The sequence below is a fragment of the Oncorhynchus gorbuscha genome, linkage group LG16, assembly GCF_021184085.1.
Source record: "Oncorhynchus gorbuscha isolate QuinsamMale2020 ecotype Even-year linkage group LG16, OgorEven_v1.0, whole genome shotgun sequence".
NCBI classification, from domain to species: domain Eukaryota; kingdom Metazoa; phylum Chordata; class Actinopteri; order Salmoniformes; family Salmonidae; genus Oncorhynchus; species Oncorhynchus gorbuscha.
This window is the reverse complement of record NC_060188.1, coordinates 76,079,201-76,100,026: the sequence shown is the minus strand read 5'-3', so window position 1 is coordinate 76,100,026 and position 20,826 is coordinate 76,079,201. Positions and strand designations below refer to the sequence as shown.

General features: G+C 42.5%; 1 protein-coding gene across 1 annotated transcript; it reads right to left on the bottom strand.

Moving 5' to 3' along the window:
- Positions 1-11,858: 11,858 nt before the first annotated feature.
- On the bottom strand, positions 11,859-20,011 carry LOC123999830 (calcium-binding protein 7-like). Its single transcript, XM_046305844.1, has 5 exons — positions 19,984-20,011; positions 19,730-19,873; positions 19,482-19,594; positions 12,362-12,509; positions 11,859-12,164 (listed from the first exon to the last, which is right to left on the bottom strand). The coding sequence occupies exons 1-5, from the start codon at positions 20,009-20,011 to the stop codon at positions 12,037-12,039; spliced, it is 561 nt and encodes a 186-aa protein (XP_046161800.1). The 3' UTR covers positions 11,859-12,036.
- Between the last annotated feature and the right edge of the window lie 815 nt (positions 20,012-20,826).

Here is a 20,826-nt window from a genome sequence, read left to right as displayed (position 1 = left end):
TTAAGTCAAATTTACATCATTATGGTGGCAAGTTACTCTGATGTTTGAATTATGAACACACAATGCCACTCTGTTCATTTAGGTGGTTTAATGAAATCCCTCATAGTAAGCATCGTTACTAATTTTGCTCGGAATTCAAAGTTACCATGGTGCTTATGTTAATTAGCTCCATATTAAATGGTGCAGTCTGAACTCTAGATGAAAGATGGAGCAGAGAGGACCCAGAGCACAGAGCATCCCCTGAGCGGAGCATAGAGGACCCAGAGCACAGAGCATCCCCTGAGCGGAGCATAGAGGACCCAGAGCACAGAGCATCCCCTGAGCGGAGCATAGAGGACCCAGAGCACAGAGCATCCCCTGAGCGGAGCATAGAGGACCCAGAGCACAGAGCATCCCCTGAGCGGAGCATAGAGGAGTCTCTTACCAGGTGGGAGAAGAGGAGAGCCACCCTCAGCAGTGGAAGGTACCATATGAATAAATGGTCAAAGGCTGTCAGTACTTACTGTGCATGCTAGTGCTAAAATGTTATTTTCACTTGCACAGCGTCAGATTTGATACCATCAGTGCAACGATAGCTCTTCCTCTTTTTCCTTTTCCTAAAATGGTTCATCTATTTTACTCCCTACAGTGTTTTGAAAGAGGAAGATGATGACGATCAACCAGAGAATGATATACCACCACATTTCCTCACAATTCCTGACCTCTCTCCCTCACTTCTGCCCCCTCACCCTAGTGGATCGAAAGTCTGGCTGAACTGAATGGGGTTAACTAAATGAGATTCACCATTTTATTTCTCAAAAGTTCCATTTGGTGATGCAAGAATTGATCATTTATTTTTAATTAAGCCTCAAACTTTTACTTGATGAAGGTGAGGGTATTTTTTTATCTTCATATTTGAATTGAGTTTCTTCATTAGTCTACATTATTCTTATGAGTTATGTGCATGCAGACTTGTTGAGGAAGTCCTTGGATTTAAGAAAATGGATTATGAATTATACATTTTCAGAATGTGAGGTTGTAATGCTTTTGAAATGATGACCTCAGGAAAGCAGCAGTACTGGAGTGGCAACCACATTTAGGAAAAAACTATATGTGCTTTCCTTCCCTCCACCTATTCTTTATGATGAAAAAGAGGTTTGTGTATTTTGGGAAGATTTATTTTGAGTGGATGGATGTTACAACTCTACCTCATCACTGATGTTGGCCACATGCACAAAAGATGGTGTCCATATTTGTAAAAACATATTTTTTTGTGTCCCTATCTTCAGGTAATAAAATAGTGTTTCCCCACGTTTCATTTGTAGGGGATAATAGAACAAGTGCTATTCAGGACCTTACTTCAGTATGTAATTGGAGCCCTGTCAGTATGTGCCACACAACTGAGGGCCAGATCAGACCGTGCCTTGGCAGGATGTCACATCACCATGTGATGGCGACCCTTTGCCGGCATCATCTGCCTCTCCTGTGACAGTGACACAGATTAAAACCCAAACCGCTACACCCTATAATAACATTTCCAATTTGTTTCAGATTGGCTCTGAGGGAGATGCCAGGACAGGGATACTTTGCTGGTTGGTTGGCCAGCAGTGTGAGTACCTCCTCTACTCTGAATATTATGCCCATGCTGGCTGTATTACATCTCTGGGCTCTGTGATAAAAACTCACATGGTCAATTTGAGCAGGACTACAGTTACTGACTTGACACAAGGCCTTAGTGTCTGCCTACCTGCCACCGAGAGCCCTGATAAGTTTCCCTGAACCAGGCATAAAATAACTCAACATAATTAAGTTGGTATTTACACTTGTAGTTTTGCATTTATTCAAACTATTCACCAAAATGTACAGTCATTGTACCAAACAAAATTTTAAGTAGAAAGGTTTGTAGCTATTAATAGTAGCTTTTTGCTACTATCCAACCATTAGTATGCAGCTTGCATTGGTTGCTTAATTGCCGGTACACTGTGCTCTTTATATCTGATCTGCTTCTCTTTTTACCATCCTCACTGCTCTTTAAGACCTTAACCACCTCCAATGAGAAGTTGCTGTGCTGAATACCGAGTCCATTCCCTGCTGAAATGTGACATATTAACAACGGTCTCTCTAGGCTCCACAAGAGAATTACAAGCAGAGTCCCAATGTACGAGTGGCGCAGCGGTCTAAGGCAATGAATCTCAGTGCAAGAGTTGTCACTACAGTCCCTGGTTCGAATCCAGGCTTTATCACCTCTGGCCATGATTGGGAGTCCCATAGGGTGGCACACAATTGGCCCAGCGGGTAGGCCGTCATTGTAAATAAGAATTTGTTCTTAACGGACTTGCCTAGTTAAATAAACAAAATAAATGAATACAAATGTACCTCGAGTCTGTCTTGCTTGAATCCGTGATAAAAATCTGTCACCTGTGAATTGGAAATATCTCAGTAGGCTATTTTGTAACAGGTTGCTAGTGAAATTGTGTTTTACACATATGTTACTGAAAGCAGTTTGTATTTCTTGTTATTCAACAGTCCCCTCCCTACTGATATTCCATTATTGACTATGTGCTGTAGGCACCTGGCAGTAGTAGAGGTTCTTCACTGTGGTTTGTTTTTCACAGTCCAATCATTCAAGCATTGCATTTGGCTGTTATGGGCTTGAGGTTAAATGCAGAGTAAAATCCCCTAACAGCAAATCAACACTACAATTTAACTTTTGATTTGCAACACACAGTAAGAGAAATGGCTCCCCAGCAGCAAGTCTTCAGCTTCTCTGCTGAAAGCATATGCACCAGGAACTGATGAGATTCAGTTGCCAGCACATGCCAGGCAGGTCAAACCTCATTTCACTGATTGGTCATTAATCATTAATGTCATATTTGTATTGTGATTTAATAGATATCACCCTAGTAGATAGCTTGGAATTAGGTTCAACATATGGAATTGTCATGATTGCTTCTTACAGTGTGTGTCATGTAAGAATATAGATCATTATGCAGATCTAGAAAATGGCAATGTAAAATAACTGGAAATTCATATTTGGTAAACATTCATATCTAATAAACATTCAAATTCCTTGTTTGGAATTGAAAGGTTGATTTGAAAATAAATGGAAAAGGAAGGTTGATTTTTGCATTATGCAGCAATAATGGTTGTAAAGATGCAGTGGGGTAATAGATAATATATTCATAGTGTGTGCAGCTACTTGTTGGACCTGTCATTGGTATGCAGTCCGAGATGCATTAATTAATTATTATTACGCACCAAAAGTTGTAACATTTAATTAAGACGAGCAAGGTTCTGCATTGCCTTTTGGGGAACGAGTGCCAGGCTTACCCCCAATTGCTCTTGAGTAATTTAGCAACTGCAGGCACTATTACAAACTTAAACTTAAATCCTGTTTTAAAACCATCAAACCATTTTTAGCTTTCTCTTCTAACAAATGTAAATACTTAAAACAGCTTGGCAAATCTCAGGAGAATAACATGTTGTATGAATGTTCAAAACGTAACTGTTGACTCTACCCACACAATATTATAAACAAAATGTGTCCCGGTGATATTTTTTGTCATGGTCGGGAAAGCGGCCTAGATGTTTTCAAAGGCATGTAGATATTATTGGATTTTGTGCTCCCTAGAATATGATTTATTTCAACTCTTTGCTGTGGTGGTATGTGTTACAGTCTATGAAGGGCGATGTGGAGTTAGGATACCGGAGACGCAAAAGACAAAAGATGGAAAAGAAATAAAGGCATAGATTACCATCATTACGTTTTAATGAGTTTCTGCATATCTGCACTGCTCAAAGAAACCCATTTGAAACAGCACCACTTTTTATTTAGATACATTGCATAATCATTTCAGTTTATTGCATCTTTGGCTATCTACCAATGTGAAAAAGTTCCTATGAAAAATGTCCTTCTCCTTTTCTGTCCTTCTCCCAGGGGATAAACTAAACAGTCGTCAATATGATCCAAAGTCGATCTGAATTGTCGCCCCCCCCCCCCCCCCCCCCATCTTTGAGAGATCTTTGGCCAGCCAGCAACTAGTGTCTGCCAAAGTCCCCCTAGAGGAATGTTATAGACAGTCTACCAGACTGAGGTTAAACTAGAGGTCCTCGAGGGAGAACGGAAGTGCCTTCCCCTGGGTGTGAATCATAGACCTGTCACTGTCAGAGGGGTGAAGAGAAGACATCTCCTGTTTGGGACAAAAGTTCAGTGAGTGCCTCCATGTCAGATCCTCTCAGGTCATCAGCTTGTCAAGACACGATATCATCAAACAGGAGTCTGACATGTAAACAACGAGAGGTATGGGAACCCTTTGGGCAGGAGCTTTATTTTCATGTTGCATGGTTTCAGGGAAAATCGAGCTGCGTGATCAAATGGATCCTTGCCATTACTGTGCATTGATTAGACTTGATGTTCCATTCATGCTGATGTAATATTAGTGCCTTTAGAGGTTGGCTGTCAGCTTATTATATCACCTCTTGAAAATATATTTTCATACAACAGCATAACCATATGTTGTATTGCTGATTCTCTTCAGATAACACATCACTTTATCATTGCCCACTTGAGTACTCACTGTCTTTTATTATTTGATTCCTGTTAGTAAACAGGGCAGAAAGAACTGTCATTATGTATTTGTCAAACCCCAGAGGCTATGAATGGGAATTTCAAGCAGGTTTGCTGGTATCTCCCATATAAACCGCTTATTAACAATTATATGAACAACTAAAACAGAACTTGCAATTCACTCTCCTCTATGGTAATTCTGAGGATATTGAAGGTCCTAAAATGGCCTCAAATGTTTGACTTCCCATGGGATTATTCTGGTATGCTCAGAAGAAAATGATATGGGCCAAGAACATTGAGATTCTGATTTCCAACACCATTATATTTTCACCCAGTCTGTCTCCTTTTCCACCTCTTTCTGGTTTACTGAACATTTTGACCTGTCTAATGATATCTGCTACTACTCCATATCTAAAGTTTTCCTGTCTACTCATGCTGGGATTTGAGTCCCAGGGAACCAGAGCTACTGATGTCTGTCTGAAGGTAGGGCCACCATCTGGCTCATTGAGATTCCACCATAGAGCTACAGCCACAACACTAATGGTGCTACAGAAATCAGCTGAAAGATTCACATTCAAACTTAATTAGAATGCAGCTTCACATTTCTGTATCATTTCCTTATTTATATCAAATTCTAGTAACATCCTGGAGTAGATTTCGAGGCAGTCTTATATGAATGTGTGTATCACCTGTTGTCTCACAATATGATACACACCAACAATCACTAGCCTTCAATTGCACACACTACATCTTAAAACATTACAATATTTATGTCTGTTCCCTTAAAAATTTACAGTATCCGTACGATAGGAATAAAAAACATTTGACAAGGCTATTTATGCTTGTGTTTATTGGACAACATGCTCCCAGACATCACTTTTATAAATGTATATTTGATGTGGTGATGGGTACATACTGTATGTGCATTTACATTTATTTACCTTTTAGTCATTTAGCAGACGGTCTTATCCAGAGCGACTTACAGGAGAAATTAGGGATAAGTGTCTTGCTCAAGGGCACATTGACAGATTTTTCATGTAGTCGGCTCAAGGATTCAAACCCCTTACTGGCCCAACACTCTTAACCGCTAGGCTACCTACCGCCTCTGCATCTAAAGAGCATAGAAAGAGTTTACTGATGCTGAAAAAATGCCATAACCAAAGGCGACATTAGACAGTTCTAGGACACCTAAAGGTTTACGTTAGGGATAATTTCCATTCACCATATACAGTTGAAGTCAGAAGTTTACAGACACCTGAGCCAAATACATTTAAACTCAGTTTTTCCACAATTCCTGACATTTAAAACTAGTAAAAAATTCCCTGTCCTAGGTCAGTTAGGATCACCACTTTATTTTAAGAATGTGAAATGTCAGAATAACAGTAGAGAGAGTGATTTATTTCATATTTGGTTTCTTTCATCACATTCCCAGTGGGTCAGAACTTTACATACACTCAATTAGTATTTGGTAGCGTTTCCTTTAAATTGTTTAACTTGGGTCAAACGTTTCAGGTAGCTTTCCATAAGCTTCCCACACTCCTCCTGACAGTACTGGTGTAACTGAGTCAGGTTTGTAGGCCTCCTTGCTCGCACACGCTTTGTCAGTTCTGCCCACAATGTTTCTATGGGATTGAGGTCAGGGCTTTGTGATGGCCACTCCAATACCTTGGCTTTGTTGTCCGTAAGCCATTTTTCCACAACTTTGGAAGTATGCTTGGGGTCATTGTCCATTTGGAAGACCCATTTGCGACCAAGCTTTAACTTCCTGACTGATGTCTTGAGATGTTGCTTCAATATATCCACATCATTTTCCTGCCTCATGATGCCATCTATTTTGTGAAGTGCACCAGTCCCTCATGCAGCAAAGCACCCCCACAACATGATGCTGCCACCCCCGTGAATCATGGTTGGGATGGTGTTCTTCGCCTTGCAAGCCTCCTCCTTTTCCCTCCCAACATAATGATGGTCATTATGGCCAAACAGTTCTACTTTGTTTCATCAGACCAGAGGCCATTTCTCCAGAAAGTACAATCTTTGTCCCCATGTGCAGTTGCAAACCGTAGTCTGGCTTTTTGTGGAGGTTTTGGAGCAGTGGCTTCTTCCTTGCTGAGTAGCCTTTCATGTTATGTTGGTATAGGACTCGTTTTACTGTGGATGTAGATACTTTTGTACCTGTTTCCTCCAGCATCTTCAGAAGGTCTTTTGCTGTTGTTCTGGGATTTATTTGCACGTTTCGCACCAAAGTATATTCATCTTTAGGAGACAGAACGCGTCTCCTTCCTGAGTGGAGTGACAGCTGCGTGGTCCCATGGTGTTAATACGTGCATACTATTGTTTGTACAGATGAACGTGGTTCTTTCAAGCGTTTGGAAATTGCTCCTAATGATGAACCAGACTTCTGGCGGTCTGCAAGGTCTTGACTGATTTCTTTTGATTTTTCCCATGATGTCAAGCAAAGAGGCACTGAGTTTCAAGGTAGGCCGTGCAATGCATCCACAGGTACAACTCCAATTGACTCAAATGAGGTCAATTAGCCTATCAGAAGCTTCTAAAGCCATGACGTCATTTTATGGAATTTTCCAAGCTGATTAAAGGCACAGTCAACTTAGTGTATGTAAACTTCTGACCCATTGGAATTGTAATACGGTGAATTATAAGTGAAATAATGTGTCTGTAACAATTGTTTGAAAAATTACTTGTGTCATGCACAAAGTAGATGTCCTAACCGACTTGCCAAAACTATAGTTTGTTAACAAGAAATTTGTGGAGTGGTTGAAAAACTAGTTTTAATGACTCCAACCAAAGTGTATGTAAACTTCCAACTTCAACTGTACCTATATATTGTGTTTCGTTTAGATTTGCAAGACATTCATCTCTTACAAATACATTTGTTACAAGTTATTTTTCGATCAAGAATAGTTGGTCCATAAAACATATTATTCTGAAATAATTGATATGTGGATTTCCTCCTATGTTTGACACAAAGTATCAGAGCTGCACTATGTTTGACTTGATGACAATCACAGTCACATATAGAGAACCAAACTGCTACATATGACACATTGAGGGATATGAGTAAAACATCTGATCAGCTCTCAACAAATTGTACATAAACAGATTTTCCTCAATAATTCAATGTAACATTGTTCATAAGCAATATCATTGCTTTCATATTTTTGTATGTATTGTCTATTACACTGGCTATTTCACATTTGCACAAATGCGTGTAGTCATATAGTTAATTCTCATATACACTGATTGTACAAAACATTAAGAACACCTGCTCTTTCCATGACATATAGACTAACCAGGTGAAAGCTATGATCCCTTATTGATATCACTTGATTAATCCACTTCAATCGGCGTAGATGAAGGGGGGAAGACAGGTTAAAGAAGGATTTTTAAGCCTTGAGACAATTATGACATGAATTGTGTGTGTGCCACTCAGAGTATGAATGGGCAAGACAAAAGATTGAAGTGCCTTTGAACGTCAGGCGCATTGCATTGATGTGTGTCAAGAACTGCAATGCTGCTAGGTTTTTCACACTTGACAGTTTCCCGTGTGTATCAAGAAAAGTCCACCACCCAACGGATCCAGCCAACTTGACACAACTATGGGAAGTGTTGGACTCAACATGGGCCAGCATTCCTGTGGAACGCTTTGGACACCTTGTAGAGTCCATGCCCCGACGAATTAGGGTTGTTCTGAGGGCAAAAGGGGGTGCAACTCAATCTTAGGAAGCTGTTCTCAGTGTTTTGTATACTGTAAATATGAACAGATAACCAAGCAAGATTTAGTCATCCTCAGCAAGGTAGAGGGTAATTCCACATTAACAGAACAATGCTGAGACTCAGATGTTTCACTTTAAAATGTATATCAAACAAAAACCAATGATTGCAAAACATACAACGTTATGCTCAAGGACTACTTTTAACAAGTCTGAAAAGTTTCAGCATCACACTTGTACCTTGGAATTGCCCTAGACTATTGCACGACCCATTCTTTTTCACTTTACTTTATATAGTATTATCTGGTATGTTATTATTCGTCATACAAAATATATAGCATTTAATCAAAATGATAATTTAATTCTTAATATACAGTACCAGTAAAAAGTTTGGACACAGCTACTCATTCAAGATTTATTTTATATTTTTTACATTTTAGAATAATAGTGAAGACATCAAAACTATGAAATAACACATATAAAATCATGTAGTAAGCAAAAAAGTTTTAAACAAATCAAAATATAGTTCAGATTCTTCAAAGTAGCCACCTTTTGCCTTGATGACAGCTTTGCACACTCTTGGCATTCTCTTAACCAGCTTCATGAGGAATGCTTTTCCAACTGTCTCGAAGGAGTTCCCACATATGCTAGGCACTTGTTGTTCTGCTTTTTGTTCCCCTTGCGGTCCAACTCATCCCAAACCATCTCAATTGGATTGAGGTCGGGTGACTGTGGACGCCAGGTCAACTGATACAGCAATTAATCTCTCTCCATCTTGGTCAAATAGCCCTTACACAGCCTGGGGGTGTGTTTTGGGTCATTGTCCTGTTGAAAAGCACATGATAGTCCCACTAAGTGCAAACCTGATGGGATGGCGTATTGCTGCAGAATGTGGGATGCTGTGGGAGCCATGCTGGTTAAGTGTGCCTTGAATTCTAAATAAATCACAGACAGTGTCACCAGCAAAGCACCCCCACACCATCACACCTCCTCCATGCTTCACGGTGGGAACCACACATGTAGAGATCATCGGTTCAACTACTCTGCGTCTCACAAAGACATGGCAGTTAGAACCAAAAATGTAAAATTTGGACTCATCAGACCAAAGGAAAGATTTCCACCAGTCTAATATCTATTGCTTGTGTTTCCTGGCCAAAGCAAGTCTCTTCTTATCTTTGGTGTCCTTTAGTAAGGATTTCTTTGCAGCAATTCGACCATGAAGTCCTGATTCATGCAGTCTCCTCTAAACAGATGATGTTGAGATGTGTCTGTTACTTGAACTCTGTGAAGCATTTATTTGGGCTGCAATCTGAGGTGCAGTTAACTCTAACTCTAATTAACTTGTCTTCCATCCTCTTCCTTTCCTGTGGCGGTCCTCATGAGATCCACTTTCATTATAGCGTTTGATAGTTTTTGCGACTGCACTTGAAGAAACTTTCAAAGTTCTTGAAATGTTCCGCATTGACTGACCTTCATGTCTTAAAGTAGTGATGGCTTGAGCTTTCTCTTTGCTTATTTGAGCTGTTCTTGCCATAATATGGACTTGGTCTTTTACCAAATAGGGCTGGCTATCTTCTGTATACCACCCATATCTTGTGACAACACAACTGATTGGCTCAAACACATTAAGAAGGAAAGACATTTTACAAATGAACTTTTACCAAGGCACACCTGTTAATTGAAATGTATTCCAGGTGACTACCTCATCAAGCTGGTTGAGAGAATGCCAATGCTGTCATCAAGGCAAAGGGTGGCTACTTTTTTTTGCAGAATCTCAAATATAAAATACATTTTGATTTGTTTAACACTTTTTTGGGTTACTACATAATTCCATTTGTGTTGTTTCATTGTTTTGATGTCTACACTATTATTCTACAATGTAGAAAATAGTAAAATAAAGAAAAACCATTGAGTAGGTGTGTCCAAACTTTTGACTGGTACTGTATGATAAACACTGATTCTTAAAAAGAAACATGAGAAAAGAGTAATACGGAAAAATGAAGTAAATGGCCATTAACACATTAATTGTGTTAGAATGGTATTCCAGTTTCAGTAAACCTGGAAATCATACATTAGAACCCTGGTTTAAAAAAATATTGTATGTTTACATTCTTGATATCATCATCTTTGATATATCGTGTCTCTTCTTCCATTAAGAAAATATAACCAAATCAAAATCTAAACAATAGCTGAATGTTGTTTTGGTGGACCATGTCAACAGCCAAACAAAACAACATTGATATCCATGATATGTTTCAATATCCTTCACAGCATACCGTAAAACCTGTTACTCACAGAACAGAATATTTACAGAAAACTGTCATGTACCTTTTTGCAAGAACTATAATTTGCATAATAACTGTAATAAACACATCTGACTTTGAAGTACAACCACCACAGAGGAAGTACACAAAGTGTATTACTTGGTATTATTTACATGTAATTTACACGTGCTGTGTGTTTAGAAGGAGAACTGGGGTGAGCCAGCAGTTGGAACAGTGGTTCAATAGCCTCGGATTGGCAGATCCCATCTTAGGTTTGATAATGATAATTAATATTTTATGTGTTTAAGAAGTTCACCAAAATCATATTTCCCCATTTCCAATCTCATTCGCTTCTTATCACATTTTCTTTAGTGACTGCCATTGGCTACATGCCATGCAATGGCAGAATGTACAAATGTAAATAGTAAAGTAAACTACAGTTACCCCCCAAAAATACTTAAGTAGTACTTCAAATTATTTGTACTTATACTGAACAAAAATTTAAACGCAACATGTGAATTGTGGTCAATCAACTTTTGTGCACACATTTGTTAATATCCCAGTTAGTGAGCATTTCTCATTTGCCAAGATAATCCATCTACCTGACCGGTGTGGCATTTCAAGAAGGTGATTAAACAATATGAACATTACACAGGTGAACCTTGTGCGGGGGACAATACAAGGCCACTCTAAAATTTGCAGTTCTGTCACACAATACCATAGATGAAACTTAAAACTAGTTACTTTACATCACTGAATGCCCATTCGTCCAGTTGACGGTTTTAGTAACGGGGTTCGGTCTATGCTCTGGCTCTAAATGGATCTCAGGACAGAATGGTAATTGAATGTACAAAACATTAAGGACACCTGCTCTTTCCATGACTGGCTGACCAGATGAATCCCAGGTGAAAACTATAATCCCTTATTGATGTCACTTGTTAAATCCACTTCAATCAGTGTAGATGGTTAATAGGTTAAAGTAGGATATTTTAGCCTTGAGACAATTGAGACATGGATTGTGTGTGTGCCATTCAGAGGGTGAATGGGAAAGACAAAATATGTAAGTGCCTTTGAACTGGGTATGGTAGTTGGGGTCAGGTGCACCGGTTTGTGTCAAGAACGGCAACGCTACTGGGTTTTTCACAATCAACAGTTTCCAATGTGTATCAAGAATGGTCCACCACCCAAAGGACATCCACCCAACTTGACACAACTGTGAGAAGCATTGGAGTCAACATAGGCCAGCATCCCTGTGGAACGCTTTTGACACCCTTGTAGAGTCCATGCCCCAATGAATCGAGGCTGTTCTGGGGGTGCAACTTAATATATCGAAGGTGTTCTTAATGTTTTGTACACTCAGTGTATGTCTCTGAATCAAAGAAAATCCATGTCATTTTGGTTATTTTTTTCCAGTTTAATTTGTCTCTGCTTAGTCACTGGATTGAGTGTGAAAGGACAATGAAGACAACTATTTTCCCCTCTGGTAGTGAGGGACTTTCTACTTCATACCTCTACGGAGCATCTGGTTCGCTGCAATAAGCATTACACTGATGATAAATGCAAAGGCAAAAGCACAAATCAGACTCTTCCGCACACAAGTGTGCTTCACCTGTTGTGTCGGGCTCGCTGTGAAGAGAGAGAGAAAGATAGAGAGACAATGACAGAGAGAGAAATCTATCAGGAAAACAGTACACAATACATTGTACTTCATCGATTACAAGCCTTCTTAAGACGGTAGCATGAATTTTGATCATTAGAAATATTGCATAGCTGTATTTATCAGCAATGTGTTAAAAAATGATTGTGCTGGCTGAAGCTCTTACTGTCAATGTCCACTTGGCACACTTGGTTGTCCAGGTGGCTCTCTTCGGTCATGATGATGTTCTCGATGTCTTTCATGGTGAGATGGTCACAGAAGGTGTCATACAGGAGCCTCTTCAGCTCATCTACCGTTAGCTTCGACATGTCACACTGGGGGATAGTACCAGACACAAACACTAGCTAGGTTTCCATCCAACAGGCGACAGATTTGCATGCGAATATCCCAAAATACACATAAAAAATATGCAAATGTTCCACCAGTGGTGTGTTTCCACCAAAGGAACTTGTTGCAGATAACAATCAGTGTGTGACGAGGGAATGCACACCAAAAAAAGTCACGTTTTCATGTACCGAATAGAAACGTTGATATATCGTGTCAAAACGTTTCCACACCACCAATAGTTTTATCACAAAAACTGTTGTGTTAAATAGCACATGCCTACTCTGGTCTTGGTACATGTGCTCTATCTATCAACAGATACAGTGCGGGTAGGCTAGTCTACATGATGAGATTATTATGGATAGCAGCGACAATATTTTTTATTTGTCAAACAGTAGTAAAGCAACGATCATCATGTCCCCAGAATAAGACCCTCAATATTTATTGGAAAGGAGCATTAAGCTCATCCACTTACACTTTCACCACCCTGTGAAGTTCATCTGTAGCCTAATAAACTGCATGCTCCCCGACAAGTCGTACTGGGGGGGACCACACAACATTTCATCATGTGACTCCAAATTTACCTCGATATGATGGTATCAATATTTGTGCATATAAGTGTCATGTTTTGTCTTATATTGTCTTGTCATTTTGCTTTCCCTTCTGTTCGTTTTCCCCCTGCTGGTCTTATTAGGTTCGTTCCCTTTTTTCTCTCTCCCTCCCTCTCTCTCTCTCTCTATCGTTCCGTTCCTGCGCCCAGCTGTTCCTATTCCCCTACTCAATCATCTAGTCTTTTCACACCTGTTCCGTATCTTGCCCTCTGATTAGAGTCCCTATTTCTCCCCTTGTTTTCCGTTTCTGTCCTGTCGGATCCTTGTATATTGTTCGCCGTGCTGTGTCTTTGTCTCGCCCTGTCGTGTCTTGTTTCCCTCAGATGCTGTGTGTGAGCAGGTGTCTGAGTCTGCTACGGTCGGTGCCTTCCCGAGGCAACCTACAGTTAATGGTCGAGTCTCCAGTCTGTCCTCGTCACTACGAGTGGAATTAGTTTTTTATGTTTTGTTTTCTGCTCTGATTGTCCAGGAGTATTCCCTATTTCCTTTACTGGAATAAAGACTCTGTTTTCGCCAAGTCGCTTTTGGGTCCCCATTCACCTGCATAACAGAAGGATCCGACCAAGAATGGACCCAGCGACTACAGATTCTCGTAACACTGCCGTCGAGATCCAAGGAGCCATGCTCGGCAGACACGAGCAGGAATTGTCTGCTGCTCGTCATGCCGTTGAGAACCTGGCCGCTCAGGTTTCCGACCTCTCTGGACATGTCCAGAGTCTTCGTCTCGTGCCACCTGCTACTTCCTGGTCTGCCGAGCCTCCGGAACCTAGGGTTAATAACCCACCTTGTTACTCCGGGCAGCCCACGGAGTGCCGCTCCTTTCTCACCCAGTGTGATATTGTGTTCTCTCTCCAACCCAACACATACTCTAGAGAGAGAGCTCGGGTTGCTTACGTCATATCACTCCTTACTGGCCGGGCTCGAGAGTGGGGCACAGCTATCTGGGAGGCAAGGGCTGATTGTTCTAACAATTACCTGAACTTTAAAGAGGAGATGATTCGGGTTTTTGATCGTTCAGTTTTTGGTAGGGAGGCTTCTAGGGCCCTGGCTTCCCTATGTCAAGGTGATCGATCCATAACGGATTACTCTATAGAGTTTCGCACTCTTGCTGCCTCTAGTGACTGGAACGAGCCGGCACTGCTCGCTCGTTTTCTGGAGGGACTCCACGCAGAGGTTAAAGATGAGATTCTCTCCCGGGAGGTTCCTTCCAGTGTGGACTCTTTGATTGCACTCGCTATCCGCATAGAACGACGGGTAGATCTTCGTCACCAAGCTCGTGGAAGAGAGCTCGCGTTAACGGTGTTTCCCCTCTCCGCATCGCAACCATCTCCCTCCTCTGGCTCAGAGACTGAGCCCATGCAGCTGGGAGGTATTCGCATCTCGACTAAGGAGAGGGAACGGAGGATCACCAACCGCCTGTGCCTCTATTGCGGACTTGCTGGACATTTTGTCAATTCATGTCCAGTAAAAGCCAGAGCTCATTAGTAGCGGAGGGCTACTGGTGAGCGCTACTACTCAGGTCTCTCCATCAAGATCCTGTACTACTATGTCGGTCCATCTACGCTGGACCGGTTCGGGTGCTACATGCAGTGCCTTGATAGACTCTGGGGCTGAGGGTTGTTTTATGGACGAAGCATGGGCTCGGAAACATGACATTCCTCTCAGACAGTTAGGGAAGCCTACGCCCATGTTCGCCTTAGATGGTAGTCATCTCCCCAGTATCAGATATGAGACACTACCTTTAACCCTCACAGTATCTGGTAACCACAGTGAGACTATTTCCTTTTTGATTTTTCGTTCACCTTTTACACCTGTTGTTTTGGGTCATCCCTGGCTAGTATGTCATAATCCTTCTATTAATTGGTCTAGTAATTCTATCCTATCCTGGAACGTTTCTTGTCATGTGAAGTGTTTAATGTCTGCTATCCCTCCCGTTTCTTCTGTCCCCACTTCTCAGGAGGAACCTGGCGATTTGACAGGAGTGCCGGAGGAATATCATGATCTGCGCACGGTCTTCAGTCGGTCCAGAGCCAACTCCCTTCCTCCTCACCGGTCGTATGATTGTAGTATTGATCTCCTTCCGGGGACCACTCCTCCTCGGGGTAGACTATACTCTCTGTCGGCTCCCGAACGTAAGGCTCTCGAGGATTATTTGTCTGTGTCTCTTGACGCCGGCACCGTAGTGCCTTCTTCCTCCCCTGCCGGGGCGGGGTTTTTTTTTGTTAAGAAGAAGGACGGTACTCTGCGCCCCTGCGTGGATTATCGAGGGCTGAATGACATAACGGTTAAGAATCGTTATCCGCTTCCCCTTATGTCATCAGCCTTCGAGATTCTGCAGGGAGCCAGGTTCTTTACTAAGTTGGACCTTCGTAACGCTTACCATCTCGTGCGCATCAGAGAGGGGGGACGAGTGGAAAACGGCGTTTAACACTCCGTTAGGCCATTTTGAGTACCGGGTTCTGCCGTTTGGTCTCGCTAATGCGCCAGCTGTTTTTCAGGCATTAGTTAATGATGTTCTGAGAGACATGCTGAACATCTTTGTTTTTGTCTACCTTGACGATATCCTGATTTTTTTCACCGTCACTCGAGATTCATGTTCAGCACGTTCGACGTGTACTCCAGCGCCTTTTAGAGAATTGTCTCTACGTGAAGGCTGAGAAGTGCTCTTTTCATGTCTCCTCCGTCACTTTTCTCGGTTCTGTTATTTCCGCTGAAGGCATTCAGATGGATCCCGCTAAGGTCCAAGCTGTCAGTGATTGGCCCGTTCCAAGGTCACGTGTCGAGTTGCAGCGCTTTCTAGGTTTCGCTAATTTCTATCGGCGTTTCATTCGTAATTTCGGTCAAGTTGCTGCCCCTCTCACAGCTCTTACTTCTGTCAAGACGTGTTTTAAGTGGTCCGGTTCCGCACAGGGAGCTTTTGATCTTCTCAAGAAACGTTTTACGTCCGCTCCTATCCTCGTTACTCCTGACGTCACTAAACAATTCATTGTCGAGGTTGACGCTTCAGAGGTAGGCGTGGGAGCCATTCTATCCCAGCGCTTCCAGTCTGACGATAAGGTTCATCCTTGCGCTTATTTTTCTCATCGCCTGTCGCCATCGGAACGCAACTATGATGTGGATAACCGCGAACTGCTCGCCATCCGCTTAGCCCTAGGCGAATGGCGACAGTGGTTGGAGGGCGACCGTTCCTTTTGTCGTTTGGACAGACCATAAGAACCTTGAGTACATCCGTTCTGCCAAACGACTTAATGCACGTCAAGCTCGTTGGGCGTTGTTTTTCGCTCGTTTCGAGTTTGTGATTTCTTACCGTCCGGGTAGTAAGAACACCAAGCCTGATGCCTTATCCCGTCTCTTTAGTTCTTCTGTGGCTTCTACTGATCCCGAGGGGATTCTTCCTTATGGGCGTGTTGTCGGGTTGACAGTCTGTGGAATTGAAAGACAGGTTAAGCAAGCACTCACGCACACTGCGTCGCCGCGCTTGTCCTAGTAACCTTCTTTTCGTTCCTGTTTCTACTCGTCTGGCTGTTCTTCAGTGGGCTCACTCTGCCAAGTTAGCTGGTCATCCCGGCGTTCGAGGTACTCTTGCTTCTATTCGCCAGCGCTTTTGGTGGCCTACTCAGGAGCGTGACACGCGCCGTTTCGTGGCTGCTTGTTCGGACTGCGCGCAGACTAAGTCAGGTAACTCTCCTCCTGCCGGTCGTCTCAGACCGCTTCCCATTCCTTCTCGACCATGGTCTCACATCGCCTTAGACTTCATTACCGGTCTGCCTTTGTCTGCGGGGAAGACTGTGATTCTTACGGTTGTCGATAGGTTCTCTAAGGCGGCACATTTCATTCCCCTCGCTAAGCTTCCTTCCGCTAAGGAGACGGCACAAATCATCATCGAGAATGTGTTCAGAATTCATGGCCTCCCGTTAGACGCCGTTTCAGACAGAGGTCCGCAATTCACGTCACAGTTTTGGAGGGAGTTCTGTCGTTTGATTGGTGCGTCCGTCAGTCTCTCTTCCGGGTTTCATCCCCAGTCTAACGGTCAAGCAGAAAGGGCCAATCAGACGATTGGTCGCATACTACGCAGCCTTTCTTTTAGAAACCCTGCGTCTTGGGCAGAACAGCTCCCCTGGGCAGAATACGCTCACAACTCGCTTCCTTCGTCTGCTACCGGGTTATCTCCGTTTCAGAGTAGTCTGGGTTACCAGCCTCCTCTGTTCTCATCCCAGCTTGCCGAGTCCAGCGTTCCCTCCGCTCAAGCGTTTGTCCAACGTTGTGAGCGCACCTGGAGGAGGGTGAGGTCTGCACTTTGCCGTTACAGGGCACAGACTGTGAGAGCCGCCAATAAACGTAGGATTAAGAGTCCTAGGTATTGTTGCGGCCAGAGAGTGTGGCTTTCCACTCGTAACCTTCCCCTTACGACAGCTTCTCGTAAGTTGACTCCGCGGTTCATTGGTCCGTTCCGTCTCTCCCAGGTCGTCAATCCTGTCCCTGTGCGACTGCTTCTTCCGCGACATCTTCGTCGCGTCCATCCTGTCTTCCATGTCTCCTGTGTCAAGCCCTTTCTTCGCACCCCGTTCGTCTCCCCCCGTCCTTGTCGAGCGCACCTATTTACAAGGTACGTAGGATCATGGACATGCGTTCTCGGGGACGGGGTCACCAATACTTAGTGGATTGGGAGGGTTACGGTCGTGAGGAGAGGAGTTGGGTTCCGTCTCGGGACGTGCTGGACCGTTCGCTGATTGATGATTTCCTCCGTTGCCGCCAGGATTCCTCCTCGAGTGCGCCAGGAGGCGCTCGGTGAGTGGGGGGGTACTGTCATGTTTTGTCTTATATTGTCTTGTCATTTTGCTTTCCCTTCTGTTCGTTTTCCCCCTGCTGGTCTTATTAGGTTCGTTCCCTTTTTTCTCTGTCCCTCCCTCTCTCTCTTCTCTCTATCGTTCCGTTCCTGCTCCCAGCTGTTCCTATTCCCCTACTCAATCATCTAGTCTTTTCACACCTGTTCCGTATCTTGCCCTCTGATTAGAGTCCCTATTTCTCCCCTTGTTTTCCGTTTCTGTCCTGTCGGATCCTTGTATATTGTTCGCCGTGCTGTGTCTTTGTCTCGCCCTGTCGTGTCTTGTTTCCCTCAGATGCTGCGTGTGAGCAGGTGTCTGAGTCTGCTACGGTCGGTGCCTTCCCGAGGCAACCTACAGTTAATGGTCGAGTCTCCAGTCTGTCCTCGTCACTACGAGTGGAATTAGTTTTTTATGTTTTGTTTTCTGCTCTGATTGTCCAGGAGTATTCCCTATTTCCTTTACTGGAATAAAGACTCTGTTTTCGCCAAGTCGCTTTTGGGTCCCCATTCACCTGCATAACAATAAGTGTTTCCACCGACATTTCTCGCAAAATCAACTTTACAGACACAAATTGTATTTGTAAATATTTGTAAATAAATTGCATTGTCTATTGTATTTTGTTTTGACAACATTTGGACATTTCCTGACAAATGTTCTGTTTCCATTAGGCCTGTCGTGACATTTGTTCCGACATGTACTTTACTCGCTTAAAAAGGTTAGATGGAAACTTAGTTCCTGACCACAACTACAGGTGTCTGTCTGCATATGAATGTTTGAGCAAGGTTACACAGGGGAGCATTTCTATGTTAGACAATTATAAGAGGTGCAAGGGTTTCTATCTCTACACAGACACATGGATGTAAATCAGAGGAGGCTGGTGGGATGAGCTATAGGAGGACAAGCTCATTGTAATGTCTGGAATGGAATTAATGGATCTATCAAATATATCAAACACATGGAAACCACATGTTTGATTCTGTTCCATTTTATTCCATTCCAGCAATTACAATGAGCCCATCTTCCTGTAGCTCATCCTACCAGCCTCTTCTGATGGGAATTACTGTTATGAAGTTTAAAATCATGAACAGCCCCCTGACTATGACATCCAATGTCATGATCCAGTCATCACGGAGTGATGAAGAATTTAAACAATAAAGCAACTAAGAAAGTGTTTGTATTAATTGTCTGAACATTGCTCTGGACTACTCTCTCTCTCATGGAAAAAATGGAATAGAAATTTGAATCTCAGGGGAACGATTGCAATGGCAATTAGGAATACAATACGTGATTTCATAACCACAGTGGAATTGGCCTCTCTTTAATTACTCATTTAGCTCCTATCATGTTTTTATGGTAATTCTAATTAGACTGACTGTGGTTTATAATCACAAAAGCTTTAAAAGCCCTCAGGAAAATCATCTCACTCTGATGAGGAAATAGTAAGCCATAATTAACTCTGAAAGAGAAAGAAGAGAATGAGACTGCACAGATGAGGCTTTTGATAGTGATACTAGTGATACTTTACCTTCCAAAATACAGAGTCAAAGTTTGCCCCATGGAACTTATCAGGCATCCCAGCAGCAATAAGTTTTGGTCCAAGCAGTGCAACAAATTCGTCAAAGTCAACCTGGCCATCACCTGCAGGGATAGGAGAGTGGATATTTAGTAAATAGTTTTGTCAGCCAGACACTTTTACACAGGTAATGGGGCCAATAGTTTATCTTGAATTATCCCAGTAAACCTCATTTAAAATTGCGTATGTTTGTAACTCACCATCAATGTCCAGCCTTTGGATAATAATCTCCAGCTCCACCTCATTAGGCATGTATCCCAGCGACCGCATGGCCACCCCCAACTCCTGCTTTGAGATGTAGCCGTTTCCATCTCTGTCAAACACCTTGAAGGCCTCGCGGATCTCTGTGGGGAAATGGAGGGTAGAAGGGTTGAGACTAGTCTGATATTCTACTTCTAATGCACTGATCATTTGTAGTTCAAATTTCCCCGCCACACAACAGAGCTGTCCTGACCTCTCAAATCACTCATAGAGAACTGCATAGTCACTTCACCCCTACCTACAAGTACAAATTACCTCTACCTATACCCCCCATAGCCTCGTTATTGTTATTATATTGTGTTATTTTTTACTTTAGTTTATTTGGTAAATATTTACTTAACTCTTCTTGAACTGCACTGTTGGTTAAGGGCTTGAAAGTAAGCATTTCACGGTCTACACTGTTGGTTAAGGGCTTGAAAGTAAGCATTTCACGGTCTACACTTGTTGTATTCGGCACATGTGACAAATACAGTTTGATTTGATGTGTTAATAATGCTCAGAGTTATGTGGCGTTATGTTCACGTAAATAATGCTGACTGAGAAATATATGGTATTATGTTCATATCTTATTGCGGCTAGTTGGCTGAGTGTTTGTTTGCATCAAACAGCAGAGGGACTGACATTTTACATCTGTGATGCCAACTGTATCTCATTCACTTCAAACAGAATACTGTAGCACAAGAGGAGAGGCTACAAGCCTAATAGCAGTAGCTAGGGGTTAAGGAATAGTTTCCATACCAGATCTGGGGGGTTGCAAATAAACAAAATGCTCATCAATATGGTAAGGGGCTTTATATGTGTGTTTGGATAAGGCTTGTAATATCCTTGACCTGGAGTTTACTTAGATACAGTATCACCACTGTGGTTTTGAGCCATCTTTCCAGGCTGGGTAAAAGACAACAGATCAGAATCAGCTAGTACAAACTGAGCATATTGTGCATACAGTCAGTCATAAGATTCCAGCACGTCAAACTTCAACAATACTGTGCTCAGATGAGGTATACCGCTTTCCTTTCACCTTAAATTAATTTCAAAC

What these genes read in the sequence shown, in the direction of transcription:
- LOC123999830 (XM_046305844.1), bottom strand. Translation starts at nt 20,011, where the DNA reads ATGCAGTTCTCTATGAGTGATTTGAGAG. An exon ending in CTCTATGAGTGATTTGAGAG is followed by an intron (nt 19,874 to 19,983) that starts GTCAGGACAGCT and finishes ATTTCCCCACAG; the next exon opens with AGATCCGCGAGGCCTTCAAG. An exon ending in GTGCCAAGTGGACATTGACA is followed by an intron (nt 12,165 to 12,361) that starts GTAAGAGCTTCA and finishes CTCTCTTCACAG; the next exon opens with CGAGCCCGACACAACAGGTG.